At 41.1% G+C, this 22,055-nt stretch overlaps 2 protein-coding genes across 3 annotated transcripts; one reads left to right on the top strand and one right to left on the bottom strand.

Moving 5' to 3' along the window:
- Positions 1 to 207: 207 nt before the first annotated feature.
- LOC146571626 (uncharacterized) lies at positions 208 to 4,073 on the top strand. Its single transcript, XM_085280899.1, has 5 exons — positions 208 to 339; positions 573 to 739; positions 862 to 1,060; positions 1,160 to 1,250; positions 3,708 to 4,073. Exons 1-5 carry the CDS (start codon positions 208 to 210, stop codon positions 3,908 to 3,910), a joined length of 792 nt encoding a protein of 263 aa, XP_085137025.1. The 3' UTR covers positions 3,911 to 4,073.
- A 1,484-nt stretch (positions 4,074 to 5,557) lies between these two features.
- LOC146571627 (serine/threonine-protein kinase pim-1-like) lies at positions 5,558 to 9,008 on the bottom strand. Of its 2 annotated transcripts, XM_085280898.1 has the most exons (9): positions 8,213 to 9,001; positions 7,592 to 7,828; positions 7,341 to 7,466; positions 7,123 to 7,217; positions 6,937 to 6,984; positions 6,634 to 6,852; positions 6,364 to 6,544; positions 6,107 to 6,277; positions 5,558 to 6,017 (listed from the first exon to the last, which is right to left on the bottom strand). In XM_085280898.1, exons 1-9 carry the CDS (start codon positions 8,271 to 8,273, stop codon positions 5,926 to 5,928), a joined length of 1,230 nt encoding a protein of 409 aa, XP_085137024.1. In that variant the 5' UTR covers positions 8,274 to 9,001; the 3' UTR covers positions 5,558 to 5,925. The 2 variants fall into 2 exon arrangements, with proteins under 2 accessions (XP_085137024.1, XP_085137022.1); XM_085280896.1 differs by having other exon boundaries at positions 6,634 to 6,984; positions 8,213 to 9,008.
- Positions 9,009 to 22,055: the final 13,047 nt, after the last annotated feature.

Raw genomic sequence — 22,055 nt, forward strand, 5'->3', positions numbered from 1 at the left:
CTGGGAAAAAATCACTTGTTGGTGCCAAAGATCAAAAGCGGAATGAGCAGATTACTTACAGCTGTAAGGAAAGCAACATGAACTCAAATACCCACTTACTTCAACCAAGTTATCAAGAAGAGCACCGCTGAAAGCACAATACGTTGAACCTCGAAGCTGATGGCCTAGTGTCACCTGCTGGATAGAGGTGAAAACACAAAGCAAACAATGTCTCTTTCATCTGTTTCACAGCATGCACGGGAACTGGAAACTCGCCGAAGGGAGGCAGAGGAGAGAGAGCGGAGGAAGCAGAGGGAGGTGCAGCTGGAACTGGAAAGACAGCTGAAAGAGGCTGTGATGGTAAAAAAAAAAGTTTTCCACTTGACACCAATTATGTACAGAGTCTTTTCTCCTTGACTTTGATCTTTGAGAACTCCAGCAAAATGTTGACTGTCATTATAAAATTCACACCTAGTCTTTAATGATTTGGAAAAATGGTTATGACAGTCCAGGAAAAGGTAATTCAGGAATAGGTCAGTTTATACCGCTCTGTTGGTGCATCTGTTTATGTAGCTGTGTGTGTGTGTGCATAGATAAAAGACAGCATGCAGGCTGAGATGCAGGTGAAGGAAAAGGAGGCTGAACAACAGAAGAAGAGGATCAGGGAGCTGGAGCTGACACAGCAGCAGCTGGAAGTTGCCCTTAATATGGAGATCCAGGCTCGGCTGGAGGAGGAGAGGGCCAGACTGGAGCTTGAGCGGTAACAATGGATTTCTAACTCTTATTATGGCCCTTTATTATTTTATTTGTGATGGAGATCTGAGATATCCATGAGAAGTATTAACATTTTCAGTTGCTTCTTCCCTTTTCCCCCTCCTTCAGGTTGCTGCAGGCTGAAGATGAAAAGAGGAAACATTTCCAGCTCCTCCAGGAGCAGCAACGTACAATGCAAAACCTCAGCCCCATACAGGAGCTGTCAGATGGCAGTCCCGATGAGGACACCCCCTCAGCCCTCAACTCTGCCTCTCAGGAGCTCCAGGATCTGCAGGCATCTCGCCAAAGAAGTCACCAGCGTCTGGAGGTGAACAAGTTTGTTTTGACTGGCTTTGTGAGCAGCATCTTATTTAGTGCTCTTCTAAAACAACACTGATGAAGATGCCTGCATGATTTTTGTTTCCAGGAGGTTCAGGAGAGGCTGAGGAATGCCAGTCAACAGGTACGGCACTGGAACATCCAGCTGAACCGACTGATGACCCCCATTACTCCTGCAGGTGCGGTATTCACTTTGCCTCTTTGCAGCACAGACTTCTGGAACAGAGTGTTAGTATAGTTAATAACAGTGTAGACCAGGGGTGTCAAACTCAAATACACAGTGGGCCAAAATTCAAAACTGGATCAAAGTCGCAGGCTAACTTTAATATTTATTGAAATATATTTATTCCTCCAGATATAAGAATGAATCTTTTCTTATGGACTCAAACACATTTTGCTGAAAAACTGAATATGGAACAAGCAAAGCTTAATACTAAACAATATATATATTAGCTGTATAATACCAGTAGGCCAGCTCTGATAGTAATTTGGTATGGCTTCGCGGGCCAAATGTAATTAGGTTACAGGCCAAATTTGGCCAGAGTTTGACACCTATGGTGTAGACCATATAATCTGTCAGATAATTGCATTAAAATGCTACAAAAGGCACCTACCCCCAAACATGTCAAGAGATTCATTCAGTGACTTGAATGAAAGAATCTGACTCACCTCAAGTTAATTAAAATTAAAAATAAATCCTATTATGATTTAAACATGGAAATCTTAAAACGAAAAATAAGCGCATGCACAGTTGTTACAGGCTGCAAACATGTTTTATACTGCTTTGAAGTCTGGGACAGCATCATAAGAGGCATAACTGATCTCACCATAGTCCCATGAAGACTCAAGATGAGTGTTTTCACGACTGCCATCTTGGTGTTTTGAAATCAGGCATGATGAATGAAGGGAAGAACTGTCTGTTAAGGTTCTCAGTCGTTCAGGTCATCGTAGTCTAAGGAGCTTGGAAAGAAAAGCATCTGGACTTCTTTAAGTTTCTTGAAGAGCATTTCACCTCTCATTCAAGAAGCTTCTTCAGTTCTCTGAAGAAATTCTGAACTGAAGAAGCTTCTCAGATGAGAAGTGAAACATCTTCAAGAAACTTAAAGAAGTCCAGATGCTTTTCTTTCCAAGCTCCTTAGACTGTAGTTAAACTTCACACACTGGACTTGTCAGTCACACATCCTTCGCCAGTAGGCATTCCCAGAATGATCTTTCCCCTTCTGACGCTTAGAATGACCAAATATGTGCAAAATGGACAATTCCACATGCCACCATGTCAGTCTTTTATTAAATATGACATGAAACAAATGACTGAGCCATTAAATTTGTCACAAAGGTGTTCACCTAATTCCAGGCAAATGGAATAGACTTCTATGGGACCATAAGTCTTTTTGCACTTTGACATTTGTTTTACTTTTCAGATCTGTAACCTATAACTTTTATACTGTATGTGTTTTGATCATAGGAGTCTACGGGGACTTACTTACTTTTAGCACGTTTAGCAGATGATGTTGGCTTCTTTTTCAGTACTGGAGCTTCCTGCTCATTGAAGACTTTTCTAAAAGGAAATGCTTAATCCAAAATGGCGTTTTAAGGGCTTGGATTAATGTCAATTTCAGCAAATATTCTTTCTTATGTTAAAAGAACATGGATCTCTGTCAGTGATAACTTCTGACTTTATAACTCAAATTTTAAGAGAGAGCTTCACTGCTAAGCTCTCATCTGTGTGGGTGTCACGGTTCGCTTGAGGACTCACACGCAGGACTCAGAGGCACAGTCAGTATTTATTACAGTTCCACCAGGTGTATATACAAACAGTGCAGGGGATAGTGCTATATACAAAGCGGTGACAGGGAAAAGGCTCTGGGGAAATCCAGGTAGGGAAAAGACACTTGCTCCTCTTCTGACTCTCTCTCCAAACACCGCTCGGGGGATGCAGAGTCGGGTCCAGGGGATCTATGTACAGAAGGAAACACACGTTAGAGGTTTTGCACAGGGAAGCAAAAGAGAACTTGCTCAGAGCCGGGCTGCACTGACGCGAGTCACACACAACGATCCAGTGATGAGTAGAAGCCACTCCCTGGCTTAAATGCTGGCTGCACTGATGAGGCCCAGGTGTTTCCTCCTCAGAGGGGGGTGGGCCGAGGGCGTGAACCCACCATGAGTTCCGCCCTGGCGAGAGAGAGAGAGAGAACACTACTAGTCAGCGGCCTGCTGATCCCCTGGCCGTGACAGTGGGGTTCAAATCCCTTATTCAGATTAAGATTTTATGTGACATTACATTGGCAAAAATTAAATTTACTTGAATAATGTGAGTATTGGAGTAAGTACTTGAGTAGTTTTTGAATAACTTTAATTTTGTAATGTGCATATTTTATGAATAATGATGTTTCAATACTTTAATCTACTGAATAAGTAAGAATTAGACTTAATAATCTTTTTACTTTAAAAAGGGAAATTGTGTACAATCTTTTATTCTCCAAAATGCACATAATAAAAATGTTTTGGGGAATGTATATGCTTTTTAAAAACCAATTGCTTCTTACTTGATGCATGCTATAACTTTCAGCAAAACTGAACTAAAATTTGTTAACAAGCTTACCAAATAAGAAATGTTTTGTGAATTTTCTTTGCAGAGCGACTGGAAAGCCGGCTGTTATCAAAGCCCACATGCCCTAAAAAGGAGGACGCGCTGGCCAGTAATGAGTTCATCACTAAGTTTAAGATAAGAGTTGATCAGAATAGAGGCGATGATGAAAGTCTGGAGCATCAGTTGGAGGCTGCCAACCTGTCTGATGAATCGTTCGAGGCCCAGACAGAAGTCAACGGACAAATATGATCACAGACATTTTAAAAACGCGAGTTGAGAGTTAAGGGGGAAAAATATTGTAATAAGTATATATTTGAATTGCACACTAAGATATAAAGTGATGGCAGCGAGCACAGTGTTGCAGGATTTAATTAAAAACACATCTGACTAAGACCAACTGAAATTTAGAGTTGTGTATAATAAAGTTTATTCATGATTAATAAAACAAATCTGTAATAATTTTCTTTCTCTTTTGTCCAGCTGAATCTCGCTACAGCTTAAATAAAAGAAAAGAATGTGTTTTGAATATATTAAACTATTCTCTCTTTTTCTTTCTTTTTTTCTTGGTGGGTTTTCTTTTGCAATCAAACGCAACATTATACAATTATATAGTATAGTAAGAAATATCCTTTAACTTAATTTAGTATTTGTTTTTTCATTTTTGTTTTTATTGTTTCCCCTTCAGTTTTGTGCTTATAACATGTTCTAATCTGACATATTATGCAGTAAATTATTTTTGCAATAACTTAGCAGGCCATTGTGGGAGCCAACATTCACTTATCAAAGACATATTTGTATATTCTGTGGACTGCTTTATGGTTGTGTCATTTAGAAACATAAGCCACAACAGACTTCCACTGGAGAGTACTTAAAAATGTATTTTTATGTAAAGATCTTTTAATAACTACTATATTAAGAGAGAACCTATTGTTACATGGATTAATTGTACAAACTGTAGAGAAATAAGTTTAAGCGTGCAATTTTTTATTCATTTTTAACTGTATTAATGTTTTTATGTTAATACAGCCGCCTCATATCTGTTTCCTCAGTGTTTTTTAAACCATGTACTCCATCTATGAGTAAGAACATGAATAAATTCCTTTCCAAATTTGTAGTTCTTTTTTCCAACACACAGGTATTCTTTTGCACCAAGGCGTTAAAGAAATGCTAAGAAAAAATGAAAATACTACGTTGCAACCTGTGTGTGTGTGTGTTTATATATCTGTATCTATATAGATATAGATATATATGTGTATTCGTACCCTTTTTTCATCATCTAGTTTCCTGTGCCAGATCTTCTACTGATCCACTGAGGCAGACATGTAAAAAACATGAACTAAAGCATATTTCTGTATATAAACAGGACTTTAAATCTTTATCAACAGCTACTTTAGAGGAAATTCTTCAATAAACTGCAACCAAAGGCTCAACTCAGAGGACAAAACCCAACCTGTTATAAATAGTGTGACACCAAACTTTCTCTTGTGTAAAGTTACAAATAGGAGTAATTATCCACAGAAGCTTTTATACATAATGAAGTTATAATTCGTCCTGTAGAAATTGTACATTTAAGCTATATAGTTCCCTCTGTGATAACTCTGCTATGAATGCCTCTTATTAACTTTTATGCTTTTACAACCCACTATGAGCAAACACTCAGCAACAGTGGGAAGGAAAAACTCCCTTCTTGAAGGAAAAAACCTCTGGTAGAACCTGGAAATCTGTCTAAACTAGTTGGGGGTTAGAGCAACAGATGCAAGTCTTCAGATCATTTGCAGTGTGACTGTCTTTGTGCACACTTTAACCTCATTCAGTTTTCTTATTTGTCAAAATGCACCATGGGTAAAAAAAAACAAAACAAAACAAAATAGTAATGAAGGAGAATCCTCAGCAAAGATGAATTAAACAAGTTTTATTTTGATCCAATTTTACTTTAAGTAAAACACATCTTTATTTGATGACTTTAATGTCATCAAATAAAGACAGTTTTGATGGAGCTCCTGACCCAGCCCAAGCTCTCTATGAAGACGAGGAAAAACTCCCCAGGGGGCCAGATCGATGGGAAGAAACCTCGGGAAAGCCCATTCAAAGAGAGATCCCCTTTCCTGGGATGGCTGGGGGGGTTACAGGAAGTCCGAAAAAGCTAATTTTTTATTTATTTATTTTTTAAGATTGACCCATTCCTGTCCAACAGAAAAAAGAAAGGAGGTTACCACAATGTATCACACTTATATGATAAGGTGTGAATTGTGTGTTTGTGTGTGTTATCTTAGCCAGGGGTGAAGCTGGAGCTCCTCCAGTGTTGGGCGCTTCTCCGGGGCTATAGTTAAACATGCCTCCAAGAAATTCTGGCATTCTTGAAAGAAAGAAAAGATCAAAAAGATGAAGATGATAGTTCTAGTGATCCAAGGCATCAGTGAATCTGGAAGTGTGAAGTTTTCTTACCTGTGGACAGACGCTTTTTGATGCTCAGTTTCTTTGCGAGGAACCTCTCGGTACTAAAGTGCTGTGCATGAAGCGCTTCATACAACACCACTCCCATTTGCCACACCGTGGTGGGTCCACACCTGTAGCAGCTCCTCCTGTACCACTCGGGAGGGGTGTGAAGAGGAGTGCCTAACAAACAGACACAATTACAATTTCTTCTAAAACAAAAGACACAAATTGTTACATCTGTGAAAAGCAGGAGCAGAATATGTTACCATAGAAGACGCGATACAGAGATCGCTGTTTAACAAAGCAGCTCAGTCCAAAGTCAATGATGCGAACTCGAGGCACATCGGAGCCGGTCTCAATCAGAATGTTTTCTCCCTTGATGTCCCGATGAAAGATGTGTTTATCCTCAAGTTCCTTTACAGCATCAACTAGTTGCTTCAGAATGACCTGGAAAAGATGAAAAACACAATAATGAGTTAATGCTTTTCTGCCTTGATTGAATGCTGTACAGTCTAAGGCTCTCCCAGTCAACCTACCTTGGCCTTGTCCTCTGGTAAGGTTCTTCCATATTCTGCTTTGTATTTTTGCAGGTCCACAGCGGGGACAGGTCTCTCCAGCACCAGGATCAGCTCTTTGCCAAGGTCGAACCACTCCAGCAAGGACACAGGTGCTGATATTCCCACTGACCCTTCTGCTTCACCTGCAAGTTTAACCATAATGGCCACTTCCACCGAGAGCATCTTCCCGCTTTCATCCTGAAATATTACAACAAAGTGGATGATGAGGAACGCCGCATTCAATCCAGTAATGTAAAACTGATTCAAGTGTTGGACGCTTACCGCCACTTTGCAGTAGACTTTATTTTTGGGAATGTGTTTGATGGCAACCTAGAAGACACAGAGCATTGGTGAGCATTTCCTCAGTATGACATAATGAAAGGTGGAAACACAGCAGACGTCTCAGTTTACGATATTATCCATTATCTGCGTCACTGCCTGTCTTACTACCATCATCTGAACACTTACTGGAAAACGATCTTCTATCCGGTAGCCAGAAAACACTGCTCCGCAGCCTCCTTCTCCGAGCTGGTGCTCCTCCACATATCTGGCTTGGAATTCACCTGAACAGACAAAACAGCAAATCTTGTTTTATTACAGCTGTGACACAAATTACTCTCCTCTGTAGCCTAAATGTTCCTTTTGCCCTTCCCCTGAATATAAAACCCAAGCTGCTTGCTACTTACGTTTTTGGTCTGCCACTGATTTTTTGTCCTGGTCCACATTCCTTTTTTTTTTCTTGGGTGACTCTCTATCGTCTCCCATGGCCTTTCTTTTGCCATTTTTTGCGCACACCTGTTTGTTGTTCAAGTCTGGAGATGTGGAAAACACCAAAAGCACATCAGCTCACTGGATGATAGACACAAACACTAAACACCAATATCTTAAACCTAGCAACCACACTTAATCTACCCCCTTATTCAACTAATTAGCCTACCTTTACCAGAGTCCAACGAGGAGGATGCTTGCTCCTTGTCACCGCTCATATGGTGGAGAAGTTTAGCCCTCTTTGCTTTCTTTGTTGTGTCCTCTTCATCTTGCACAACCTTGCGCTTCACTCCTTTGACCACATCTGAGCTGGTGGAAGGACCAGCCTGCTCAGCGACCCTCCTCCTTTTCATTGGGGTCTTCTTTTCAGGACTGGCCTTTCTTTTAGCAGTCCTGCTCTTACGATCTATAAACGACAACAACACAGTGGTGAAAAAGAGTCCCCGACATCAAGACTGGAAGCAGTTTGATGGCAAAGAATTTGAAATTGCTTATGATCACAAGTTTAATCTTGGGATGAAAAAAAAAACTGATCAGTGCGAGTTGATACTAGGTTTACTAAGTCTTAGATCTTGATGGCACTTGTTGGTCTGTTTTTACTGTTGAGTCCAAGAATAAACTTATTACATTATTTTACCAAAAGACCGGTAACCTTTCTTTGATTAGACATCTTGTATTAAAGCTATTTTCAATTAAACATATGATTCAATTGCTCCAAAAATGATTCACACAGTGTCAACATTTCTAGGATTTGGATTTTACCAGGATTTGATTTTATTATTTTACTTACCTTGATCTCCCGAATCTTTCTTATCGGCTGGAGTGGCAATTTTTCTTGTTTCCTTTTTCATTGTAATTTCGGAGACCCTTTAAAATCGAAAATGTAAACCGTAATGAGCTAAGATTGAGTTAATATTCCTTCAAATGTGCACCCTTCAAATGCTTGACTTTTCTAACTGAATTCTGTAAGTGAGCTTTATAAGTAAACTCTGGAAACTACGGCAACACAACATAGAATCTTGCCTTTCAGTGACTTCACTGACTGCCAGTAGTTCAAAGTAGTTTACAGAAAAACACTGGCAGACAAAGCCATAATATTTCATATAATTCAATCATTTCATATCAATTAAACAGTTTCTTTCATTATCTTTCATCATTTGTATAAAGACCTCATCTATGGATGACAGTATGAAGATTTGTGGTTGACCACACACATTATAATAAACACAGTGTCAGCTACATTGTCATCTGATTTAAAGTATTTATTATGTACATTTAACTGTCATGGTAGTGAGTCTGTGACCCAGTGTTTTGTGTTTGTTCATTTATATTCATTGATTATTCTTATGTATGTTTTTGGTTCTCTTTATTGTTTTCTTCTTGTGTTATATTCTTAGGCTTTAGGTTTCTGTTACTTTGCCTTGCCCCTGTGTCCCACGTGTCATGTCTAGTCACTCTTGTTTCCATGTTCCCCAATTTCTCCCCAGTCAGTCATGTCTCTGTGTCAACTCTGTGTCTTTGTAAAAGTCTCTTGTTTGCTGTTTTACTTTGATAGTCATGTGTGCTGTGTTAGTGTTTTCATGTCTGTGAAGGTTCTCAGTCATCTAGGTCATCGTAGTCTAAGGAGTTTGGAAAGAAAGCGTCTGGACTTGAAGTTGCTTGAAGATGTTTCACCTTCTCGGATGAAAAGAACTTAAACTTTGCTTGAACGTCTTCAAGCAACTTAAAGAAGTCCAGACGTTTTCTTTCTAAGCTCCTTAGACTATGTTAGTGTTTTCAGTTTTCCTTCCCCATGGTCTTGTTGTTTGTGATTTCTCGCAGCTGTGCTCTCATCCTGTGTCTTATTCCCTCATTTATCCCTCTGTGTATTTAAGCCCATTGTTTTCCTCTGTTTGCTGTTGGGTTATCTGTGTATCATCCATGACAATTAAATGAAATAGCAAATGCAACTACAATTTCAATGAGATTCATTCCTGGCATTCTACTGCGGTGGCTGAAAGTAGACACCAAGCATTATCACTGTAACTGATGTAAATATTGGACTTGGAGGGGATTCGTCTGATAGACTGATGCAAACATTACTGTGAGGAAATTTTTGAATCTCCCAATTTTCTTTTTTTCTGAAAGAAAGAAAGTTGGTTACTGTATCACATTTGTATGGCAAGATGTGAATTCAGTATGCGTGTGTGTTTGTGTCAGAGAGGAGTTTATCTGAGCCAGGGGTAAAGCAGGAGGTCCTCCAGCATTGGGCACTTCTCCAGGACTTTGTTAAAACTTGTTTTCAAGACGTCTGAAATGAAAGAAGGACAAGAGATATCGAGATGATAATTCCAGTGATCCAAGCGATCACATTGATTTTCTGCAAAATTTTCTTTTTGAGAGTCATTCGGCTGGGCAGGGGGTATAACACATCTGCAATGCAGCAACATCTGCTCTCTGGGCCTGTGTGAGAGTGTTATCTCAATGGCGGGAATGAGGATGTTGGAATTTGGCATCTCAGGCACCAACTCATCTCTTTCCTTAACCGGGCTCACCAGAGACTGGTTTCAGCCTCTCTCCATGCTTTAAGGAGGTTGAGTTGATAAATCTGACTGGCCCCTCCCCTGTCTGACCCTATCTCTTCATAGTCAACACCAATGTTCTCACCGTGTGACCATGAACGGTCCTTACCACTTGGCAAGTAATTTCGAGCTAGAAGAAGGGAGTAAGACAAGCACTTTATGTCCCTGTTAAAATACAACTACATTTTATCAAATATCACTAAGCAGTCCTTACCTTTAAATACAGCCTGGTTTCTTTCTCTTTCTTTCTATATCTCTGAGTGAAGTTAGCTCTCATTCTTTCTCTTCCTGTGAAATACAGCAAGTAGAGCTTTAGATAGCAACACACTGTGACACAGTTAGTGTTTGTTGAGGTGATAGAAATGCTGCATTTGAAATTACCTGACACAACATTTTACTCCCTTTTATGTTCACTCCTTTTTTTCTGAAGTACCGCAAATTATGGGCACGTGGGGTTGTTCTGGTGTTGTGCTAAAAATAAATAAATCAAAACTACAGTACATGGTTTGTTCTTTCATCTCTTTTTATGCGACATCCTCTACTGATTAAAACGCGACTGCCTTTCACTGTTTAGGCTCAAATCTCATTGTTTGAAGGCCTGCAGTGACGTGAAATATTAACTTCCCCCAAATGCGTTAAACCCAAAGTAACGAGTTTGTTTTGAAAATATACGGAGTGGAAACTACAGATATTTGTAGTTTTGCACGTCTTTCTTCCTCCACCAGAGGCCATAGGCGCTGTCGATCTTGTATGTCCTCCTGCAGCAACATCTCTGTGAAGCTGATGCCTTCTTGCTTGCAGGTTGAAGAATCTTTGGTGCGCCTCCACAATTCTTCTGTGTGAATAGAATAATGATGTTTCTGTTTCTGCCATCAACTTGTTTCCCTAAGCGGTGGACAATATCAACAGCCTCTTCTAAGTTCAAGTCAGGGGCAATCTTCTGAAGCGTTTGCAAAACCTTCACTCTAATGTTTTCGTCTTTGTCTTCCTTCACCCCTTTCAGTTTTAGGCACCACCTCATTCGGTAGCGCTCTTGTTCTCTCACTCTTCTTTTCAAGTCTTCGTTTTCTTTAAGCAGCAGTTCATTCGCATTTGCCAGTTTAACAACTTTCAGTTTGCAATCAGCTATCTCTGCAGCGTTAAACTCTACAGCCTTAGCCAAGCTGGCAACCATAGCTGCACTTTGTCTGTTTTGTTCCTTGATATCCTCCAGTTGTGCTTCAAATTTTTTGTCAAGTCCCATAATGGCTTCAAAAATAGTTTTATTGGAGATATCATCTTCCTTCGCTGAAGATTTTGTTCTTTTCTCCTCTGGCGGTTGTTTTCGTCTCCCTGTGAGGTGTCATGCCGAGCAGATATCAGAATTGAGTTCAAGCAAAGTTGACTCTTTTGGTGATTACAGTTTGTCCGGGCGGGCTGTGCGTCTTATTTCATCTGCAGACACGTCGTTGGATGAGGAACAGCTCATGTTGGCATCAGTGGCAGTCAGGATGGCGGCATCTTCCAGAGGGAAGGTCAGGTCGCTGGTCTCTCTGAGCAGGACGCTGTCCACCAACAAGCCCGGTTCCACGGCTGGAGATTACCCTCCTCCGGCTGAAGCCCCCGCTTTTCCCCCGAACAGCGAGCCAGCAGCGGCGCCTCAGCGGAGACCCAAAAGCAGCGGCTGCTCCGTGCTCCTCTTCCCCAGTCAGGGCAGCCAGTTTGTGGGCATGGGCAGAGGACTTTTGAAATACCCCAACATTAAAGAAATGTTCACCATAGCCCAGAAGATCCTGGGTTATGACCTGCTGTCTCTGTGTCTGGAGGGCCCCGAGGACGAGCTGCAGAAAACCCCAAAGTAAGTGCCAGATAAATGTCTGGAAAAGGACAATAACTGCAGGTCCTGCCTTCTTAAATGTGGCCATTTTATCTTTTAAAAAAAAAATAAAAAATACTGCTACAGTAATATTAATTTATATTTAAAATGTGCGCACATTATGTATGAAGGTGTGGATGAATGATGCTTGCTGTAAGAAAGCATTTTGAGTGCCCAGTAGAAGAGCATCTTTCAAATGCAAAGTTTCTCATTTCAACTTTAATTACTGCACATGATTAAGGCGATAAGAGTAAATAAGGCTTCCAACAGTGGTTATTTCTTATTATCATATCTTATTTTTATTGGTTTTATCAGTAGATTGTTGTTTCACTCCCACCAAAAACATCACCGTAAATAATCTTCTGATTCTGAATGACCATTTAAAAAAATAAACAAATTGTTCTGAGTTAATTTCAGTTACGGATGTATCAGTGACGTAAATGATATATCGGTCATAATCGGGAGGCTGTTACATTTTTATTTTTTTTTACTTGTTTTGACTTGTCTTTTCTGGGGCGATGAACTTTGCAGAAGGTAGAAAGATTTCTTTTTTGGGGTCTTTTTGTGCATTAACAGTTTCTGATGCTGGCAGCAGCTTAGCAAATGAAGATGTAGCTGAGCCCCTTGAATGAATTTGTTTCGTGCCATTTATGAATCAATCATTTAAAAGATCTGTAGCAAGACAATGACAAAGCTGGCTGTCAGTCTGTCTCACCATCTGTTCTTTGCCTGTCTTGACTGCCCCTAATTGAATTCACTTCAGATATGCGAGGCGCGTTTCTGAGGCCCAGAGTAAATGCACTGGCAGATGCCAAGGGCGTCTGGAGGAGCAGTTTCTGTGTTTCAACTAAAGGTTTTCCTCTGTTTACAGCATTCCCTCAAGAGTGACTGCTGCCTGTGCCAATCTGTGCACTGGAGGGGATGGGGGTCTTCATGACGCCATTCACTGACAGTGATGCATTGCTAAGCTGCCTACTCTTAAATGTAACCATTGCAACTATATCCCACCTTTACACTAACCTGAAATCTAATTCTGAGTCGAAGCCTGAAACCAGGTCTTAATTCTCAAGCAGGACTTTGGAAACATGTGATAAATAAGAGAATAGTTCAACAAGTTTAAACAGTCACAAAATTTCACACAATCTGCCCTCTGTGAACCACAACACGTTTCAGACATGCAAACTGGCATCTCTTCAAAGCAATACTTTAATGCAGGGGCATTAACTGTCACAGTCCTTGTCCTCCTGGTTCTCCTGCCAGTTTCTCTCTCTCCATCTGTGTGTGTGTGGTTACTGTGCCCTACCTTTCAGAGGCAGGATCCTCTTAGTCCACGCCCTCCGGCCTGGCCCACCTGCCCCTCATCTGGTGAGCAGTCGGCTCCCTTTAAATACTGAGGACGTTCCTTCTGTTGGTGCTTGAGAAACCAGTCGTGTTGGAGGCTGTAAGTCTGTTTACCTGTGTCTGTGGGTTCTTTTCACGCCACCCTCTTTTCTGTCCAGGAGCCTGTTTCCCTCGTGAGCGATTCATTTGTGCAGTGGGAGAGAGAAGTCTGAAGATTGAGCCTACTCTACCAGACCACCTGTTTGGATTATTGAACATAGAAACTGTGGGCATTTTGACTAGAGACCGGTCCACCAGGTATTATAGGAAAAGCCATAAAGCCTTTGAATGAAAACGAACGCTGCTGTGACAGTGATGTAGACTGAATGAGAGAAGTAATATTAATATTTTCTCTGAATACGAGACAATTCCGTTTTTTACGAGACGGTTGGCAGCTACTAACTAACCTTGTGAATAAAATAAAGTTCACTATCAGCAACATCATAGCACCCACCCAACTGTATAGAAACTCCGTCATGCTAGCTAGCACGCAGTACAAGTTATTGTAACTGACTGTAAAAAGTCAGCACAACGAAAATAAACTCCACCTAAACTTGGTTCATATCTGACCCAGATAGACTGCAGGTCATAACTTCTGACCTGAAGTTCAGTTCACCTGATACTCGGACCGGCGGCCGCCTCGGGTCTCTCCTCCTCGGGTCTCTCCTCCTCCTGCCTCCCATTTCCCTCATCCACCTGCTGGCCTCTGTGGAAGCTCCACCATAGCCACCGCCAGAGCTATTTTTACACATCTGCCAGCACCTCGCCAATCCACCACCTCTCATTGTTTATACCGTTACTAAAAAACCCCAAAAAACATCGGCCTATAAAAACGAAAAATCACCATCGGGCATACCGGCCAGTCCAGCTATGTCCAGATGGACAGAATCAACTTTTGGAGATTTACTTACATGGATGATTGAGCATGCATCAAGACGTTTTAACCCTGCTGGTCTGTTTTAATAAAACGGACATGGTCAGAGCCGCCATCCCCTCTCCATCACTGTCATCGCTATCCTTGATAATGTACAAAAGAGGCCAAATTTTCCACACTTGATCTTCTCTACAACATGTTGGCTAACAACACATTCTCATCCCAACACGTAACATACAGACGCTACCCACATAACACAATTGGCATGGGCCGGATCTGGCCCACACAATGTGCTTATACATGGCCCTCATACCAAAGAATGATGGCCATCATTCTTTGCGGTACGTGGGCCATGTGTAAGTTGTGTGCAGACACACTGCTGGCCCTGTGCTGGCCCAGAACAGTTTCAGCTCTGGCCCCAGATGTCAGCCTAATGTGTACCTCAATCAAGCCATGTAATAACAACATGTGCTGGAACATTATAGTGCAAAAGTAACATAACGAAACTCTGTTCAGGCAGTGACTGGACTGATTCTTATGTAGTGTTTTTCTACTCTCCCAGATTACTCAAAGTGCTCTATACAACATGCCACATTCAATCACACACTTTCTCTAAGCTGACTGCTTCCTAACTATATTCATACACATTCACACTCTTGACATGCAGACTAGAGCAGCCAGGGATTGAACCACTAACCTTCTGATCAGTAGGTGATCTGCTCTACCTCCTGCGCTACAGCCACCCAGTGGTAACAATGAGTAAACTAGGTTTTGGATAAAGTGTACACTCACAAACCTGTAAAACCTGCATTTGAAACATTGGCTACCATAGCAGTATAGTATTGCAACATGGCATTTGGGTCTACTAACTGAAATAAGAACATAAATAGTGCCATCATTGCCAGACCTGGTCCACATCTGGTTGACATACACCCTGCCACGACACCAGTCAGTCAGAAGTGCCAGCTTGATGCCGGACCCGAACCAGACCTGTTTTCTATGAGCCTGGGCTACATAAACCAAACCACAATCAGGCCAGATTCAGCATACCATCACATAAACAGTGCCATCTACACCAGGCCTGGCCCATATCTGGATGACATACCACTTACCATGCCACCAGTCAGCCAGCAGTGCCGGCTTGACACCAGATCCGGGCCAGACCTGTCTGCTATGTGGGTACGTGACAAATTGTCAGTGTGTTACGTGTTAGGAATGAGAATGCTCTTAAGGTGGTTAGCAAGAGGAAACTCTTCTGCTACAACTAGCTTTACTTGCTAGTCTAGCTGTGTTTCCACACAAGGAGCAGATTCTAAGCAGAGCCAGTGTTCGCTATTAAAGACCCGAGGTCATAATGAGCACACGCAAACCACCAGAAAAAGGTTGCTAGCTTCTCGGCATATCCAGCTCAAGTCATTGAACTATCACAACTTCCAAAAGCCAACAGGAACTGATTTGTCTGTTCGACTCAACTGAAAAACTTAGTTGCCAACACAGCGACACACAACAGATCAGAAAACAGCAATTGGACGATCCCTGATGACAAAGCACGGTGAAAGAAGAAGAAACCCGGCTCAGGCAGGAGCAACCATGTGGTGGATGAAGGAAAAAGAGGGGAGCACTAAATAAAATTTGTGATAACATATTGTAAAAATTCAATTAGCTGAAGAGATGTGGTCCTCTAATGACCTCATGTGAGTAAGTGTTTACTGGTTAATAAATCTTTTTTATGTTCCTTCAGTGTGCCTTTGCCTCCTGCTGCTGCCTTTATTAAACCATACATTTGTCTTTTCAAATCAGTAGTAAAATCTGACCAAAAATAGCTCCTGCGTTACGCGCTCCCTGTCTAAACAAACAGCGTTGTCAATTACGCCGAATGAGATACCCGAGCACAGCGTGACATGGTGTCGTTTCCGAACTCTACATTATACAAACTACATCAAAGATTCAGGGTTCTGGAGATGGATCGAGGGAGTCAGAGAGGGTTACTTTATTGTCTGATAGGGAACATATTGACTCCTCCATTCTGGCACTGCAGGTCCTGAAATCTACTAAATCACACACACACGCACGCACACGTGCACGCGTGCACACACACACACACACACAAAATAAAACTCGAAGGTCACAGATTTGATAGACTGGGTCTTTTGGTGCTGAGGCCCAGTGGTAAATCTTGACATTGTGTGTGATTAAGTGGGAGCATATGAGGGCTGTGCTCATGCACATGGGATCATAAGCTGCTGGTTCTGTAATTAAAAGACCTCTTTTTAATTATTAGGAGATAAAAGGGGAGTGTCTGACTACTAAATCAATACACGTATATATCTGATTTACACATTAATCTACTTTAAGATACAAGTGGCACATTTTGAGCAATGCTTGTGTATTCAAATGGTCCAGGATGAGCACAGTGCATGATTTAGTTTTAATTACATTTGATCAATTTGAAGTTTTTTCCACTTTTTTCCTGCCACAAATCGGCTAACCTATGAGTTATTACATTAGGATGTCGGGCAAAACCTTAAATCTCTAATTAGCCTCGTGTTACTTTCAGCTGCTCCCTTATTCACAGGCCACAGCAGGTAGCTGCGGGGTGTGATTGGGCATATTGTTTTACTCTGGATGTCTTCACTGAGGGGATTTGTGCCTTCTCCTGGGAACTGAACTGGAGATCATTCACTGGTTAGACAAATGGCAAATATGTAAAGCCCTATACTTAGCCTTGTGGCTCGTGTAAGTCACTTACACATGTAACCAGCTCCTCTCTGCATGGTGCTAATTATGCAGTTCAGACACTTCATTCCCTTCATGCAGCTGAATCTGTATGCACCAATTTGTGCTGTTTTTGCATCAATTTATATTCAAATAATTTTTTATGTAGAGAAAAAATTAAAATTTGGCACCGGATACTCAGCATAGAGCCCACTGGAATAAAATGCAAGCATGACTGTCTCACTTCTGTGTCACAGATAAATAATTATTCCCATCTTATTTGGTTAAATCTGCTACACACTATTATAGCTGGAATGTCAGCCATGGTTACAATTCCCAGTATTTTACAAACTCTTTGCAGCTAAAGGTCTCGTCTAGTTTGGCTGAAGTAGAACTTGTTTATTTCACACAAACACAATCCTTGCTATTCTGTCTTGTAGTCGAGTGGATCCTGCAGTCTTTCAACAACATGTCATGTAAATATCTGGGAACTGGGGAGAGCAGCTGCTGGACTTTTGGGAAGGTGATGTCATGTCTTGTCTGAAAGAGAACTCTAGCTGCTCAACAGACCGGTGTCTTTGACTAATTTGTATGTCATCTGATTGTTGGGTTTTCTAATATAAGAGGAGTAATATAAAGTGCTTTGAGGAGACCTCTCTGAGATGCTTTTTTTTAAATACTCAGTCATGTTCCTGACTTGCTTTCAATAAACCTGAAATGTTCCTCCAGCTGTTTGTTGTTGTTGTTGTTGTTGTTGTTGTATCACTTACTTCTCTGGGCTTTTGTTGCCTCCATTCCACCTTTTTTAAGAACATGTTGCTGCTATCAAATTCACAATGAGCAAATATTTTTGATGAAATCCTAAAACATTTCCGTTTAAACATTTGATATGTTTTCTGTGTTTTCTATGCTGAATGAAACTGTTTTTATGAGCTCTTAAAATAACTGCATCCTGCTTCATCTTAAACAGCATCCCAGCGTTTTTGGAATCGGTCCAAGTGTTGCATGTGTTGAGTTCGTGGTCGTTAACAGCATAACCTCAGTAACAGCAGCTTAACGGCAAGAAAAGGAGATGAACACAAAATCTTTTTCCAAAAAAGACAAAGAGTTTCTGAATGCTGACTATGTAGCTGAAAAGATATGCCATAGACGAAGAAAACAAACAAAAAAAACAGACTTCTGTCATTTCTCATCTAGCAAACTGTCTTTGACCAGTTCTACCAATTCAATTCAATTCAATTCAATTCAATTCAATTCAATTTTATTTATATAGCGCCAAATCACAACATAAGTCGCCTCAAGGCGCTTCATAGATACAGAGAAAAACCCAACAATCATATGAGCCCCTATGAGCAAGCACTTTGGCAACAGTGGGAAGGAAAAACTCCCTTTTAACAGGAAGAAACCTCCGGCAGAACCAGGCTCAGGGAGGGGCGGGGCCATCTGCTGCGACCGGTTGGGGTGAGAGAAGGAAGACAGGATAAAGACATGCAGGTTAAGCTACTGAAACAGTCTTCTTGGATCTCTAATTCACCGCACATGAGAGATGCCTGAAGAAGAACCCAATTGGTAAATTTGCCTAATTATTTTCTTTAAAAAAAACAAATCATGAGAAACTACTACCAGCACTCGTCCTACTACCTTTTTGTACTGCCGGGTAGTTAGATGCATGTACAGCTTGATGAAGAAGTTGTGTTCAAACACTCTACATCATTATAAGTCATGTACATTTGCAGTATGGAAAACATTTCACATAACAGTCAATGCAACTTTAGTTAATACTGCAAAAAGGAAATGTCTCGCACTCGTCCCACTTCAGCTTATTTTCAGACTTCCCAATGTTGCAATTTTACCACGAACTCCTAAAATGTGTTAACCACTAAAAAGGAAACAAGCTGAAAGAAACATGTGAAATAAGTCTCACTGAACTGGCATCAACAGAGTGTCAGCAGTGTGTCCTTTTCACTGTAAGTGCAAACAACAGCCAGCAGATTAAAGCAGGTCTGCAGGGGGCAGACAGGCTGTCATGCCCATTCTGACATCAGCTGTCCCAGTACAATCAAGCTCTTTGAGCCACAAACACTGTACATGCTGTGACAGCAGACGTTTTTCAAGTTGTACAAGAGCAGAGACACTGCAGGGGTCAGTGTTCTGAAGCACAGGAGGAGTTCCTTTGATTGGTACAAAGAGCCAGAGCTCGACAGGAAACATGGAGTTAAACTTGTTTCTATAACCAGACTATAAAGACTAAAATAGGTTCATACGTCCATAATCTATTCAGAGATTTCATGGCTTTGTCAAGGTTTGACGTTATAAAAAGTGTTATACAACGAAGCTGTTGGCAGTATCACAGTTATAACTCTCCTGAGCAGGTAAATGCTTTATAGATGAAGTCTCCTGTGGTGTTACAAGGTCACTAACATACATAACATCACTCTGGGTTCTTGGCTAGCTTAGCATTAGCATGCTGTCAGTGCAGGTGCTTGTAGAGAGCCACAGATGTGTTAGCAGCTTAATGCAGTCGTGAATGCAATTTACATCGTGCACTTGATCTTTTGTGCAATAAAGATCAAAGTTGCTGCAGACTGTGCCACTCTTTTCCTCTAAAGAATCAGTCAGTCCTCCAACAATGTGCAACTGAAATGTACAAGCACGATCGATTAGCAAGAAGCCTACAGTCAGTAGTAATAAACTGTGTGTTAACATTCAAAACTCCACCTATCAGAGTACTCTCTGAACCAGCAACACTCATGCCAACATCCAAGTTTTCTTCCATAATTATTCAAACAGGCAGTTACTCTTTCACACAGGGACCTGGTCTGAAACAAAACCATCTACAAGATGCTTTTATTCTGTGAAAACACTGGAAGTTCAGACAGTTAGATTTTAAGTTTACACTCAAACAATATGTCTCCTAAACCATGTAAATAAATTCTTCCATATTTAAAGTTAGAGCCATCGTGACTACAGCCTCCAAAACCAAATATTCCGCCTTCTCCGTCTGAAGCAAATCTGTAGAAAAAAGAAGCCGCTGACATTTTTAAACTAACAGACAGGTTCAGAGTGTAACGTGTTGCTGCACTTCTTAATAACAATGAATAGTTTGACTCTATGAGTGCAGCCAGAACCAAATGCCAAGACTGAACTCATAACGCAAAAGTACAAGAATGTACTGAAAGCACTTTGCAGTCGAACTCGACTTTACGAACCATTTTTAAAATGAAGCCTTTCAAACTATGAAGTAGTTACTCAACCAAAAACAGGAGCACGCATCTGTGACCTGCGACTGTAAATGTAACGCCGTGGAGGAAAAGAGCCCACCCACCATCTGTGAGGAGTTTCACTTTTACCACCAGCGCTAACAGGAAGCTGTCACTAAATGCATACATGTGCTTGTGTCAGAATTGAATGCTCAGCTCCAACACATCATACAATATAATATAATTTATTCTTTTATAATGACAGAACTGAGAGAATCCCAGTTCGCGTGCCTGTTGTACTGGGATTCCTTCCACTGGTTTGATGCTGCAGCAATTCTCACACAGTTTGACCATCATGTACTGGATATGTAGTTTTTTTCATTTACTGGTATTAAAGAGAAGCGTTAATGTCTACGTCTTATAAGAAGCACTACTGACTTCTCACACATTTCCACATGTTGCACAGCAACTTTATCTCACAGATAGCTCACATCGTTCCTGATAAAGTATCCAGTAAACAGACATCCTGCAGGTCAGCTGTTACACTCTGAACTGAAGCAACGTATCAGCATGAACCAGTTTAAAAAGCTGTTCAAAAATTTTTGCAAAGTACAGGGAGGGCTCTGATTGGGTGTTCTCACCCACTATTTTCACAATACTGATGTGCATATATGTGTGTGTGGGTGCATATGTAGGTTTATAGATCTGTGAGCGTGTATATCTTTTGACGTGTTACTGGGGTTATAAAACCTACATGTAACAAATCGTAATGAAGAATTGATGATGGAAGAACAAGTGTCGACTATCAGTTACTGAATAGAGGCGAGGGGGTGGGATTAAATAAGCTTGTGCTTCTTCCGACTCTTTTTGAACATGTAAGTGGTTCATAATTATTAATGCTTTGTTTTCCTTTTCTTGTGTTTTCTCTGGTTGTCTCTTTTTCTCTGTTGTTGTTATTCTGTTTTAACACCTTCAAAATAAAGATTCGATACAATAAAAATTCGGGTTTACATGGTGAAACGCTTTGCAACCTTTCTCTGGATGACTCCTGTGCTCCATCTAAGCCCGCAGATTTATCCACACACACTTCTAGCAAAACAGTTCAGCCTTATATCAAAAACATATCGATTCTCTGTCAGCTGTGTGTCCTCGAGCAGAATCATCAAACCATTTCAGGGAAGCATTTGCACTGTGTTATTTTGGCTAGTAGGTTTCTCGCTCCCTGATTGGCTCTACTCATCGTAGATTGTTCGTCTCTACTGAAATAAACTGGCTGCATCTTTGAGTATAAATCAGTCCATTGTTGGCAGATCACCTGCAGAACTTTCTGGCCCCGTCAGTGCATCCTTACAACACTAATCATTATGTTCAAAGTGCACAGACGTCTGTCTGATGACCTGTTGTTTCTCTGGCGTTGTGGCACAGAGAGCTCGACACTGCAGTTTAAGAAAAGAAGAAGTAATGAAATACACTTAAAAAAATAATGAGTGTGCCCAAAACAACTGGGAAAACCTCGTTTTGTCTTTTTAATTGTTTGACTGTCAGGAAATTAGCTTGTTTAAACCACTCACTTTGAGTCAGTTTATCCAAGTGCTGCACAGACGTTTGGAAATTTTCTCTCTGTCTCTTTGTGTGTTAAAATGCAGTGAGTTAAGCCCCCTGTTTTACGGCACTCAGAGGCTTTTAGTTCTTTCTTCCGTGGAGAGTGACAGCAGAGGAAGGAAAGGAGTGGAAAAGTGAGTGATGGTTAAAGACACGCAACAAAAGATCTCCTGCTGAACCCAGACTTCGCTGCTGATTGTTCACAAATGCCGATGATCGAACAGGAAAATGAAAATGAGGAAGGAGGTAACATCAGGCAACGATTCCAAAGTCAAACAGGGAGCACTTACTTCAGAATACGCTGGTTGGATTCCAGCTCCGGTGGATCTGCAGGCCCGACTGTCCCAACTCAGCCCTTACATTTCAGAAGTGTCCGAGGAGCAGCTCTGGTCCAAGCTGCCAAAGCAGTGTAAAGTTTAAAGCTGTACACAGTTTACAAGATGACA

This window comes from Mchenga conophoros, linkage group LG7 (genome assembly GCF_057382185.1).
Source record: "Mchenga conophoros isolate Kocher_MC1m ecotype Shallow Benthic linkage group LG7, M_conophoros_male_GT1.1, whole genome shotgun sequence".
NCBI lineage: Eukaryota > Metazoa > Chordata > Actinopteri > Cichliformes > Cichlidae > Mchenga > Mchenga conophoros.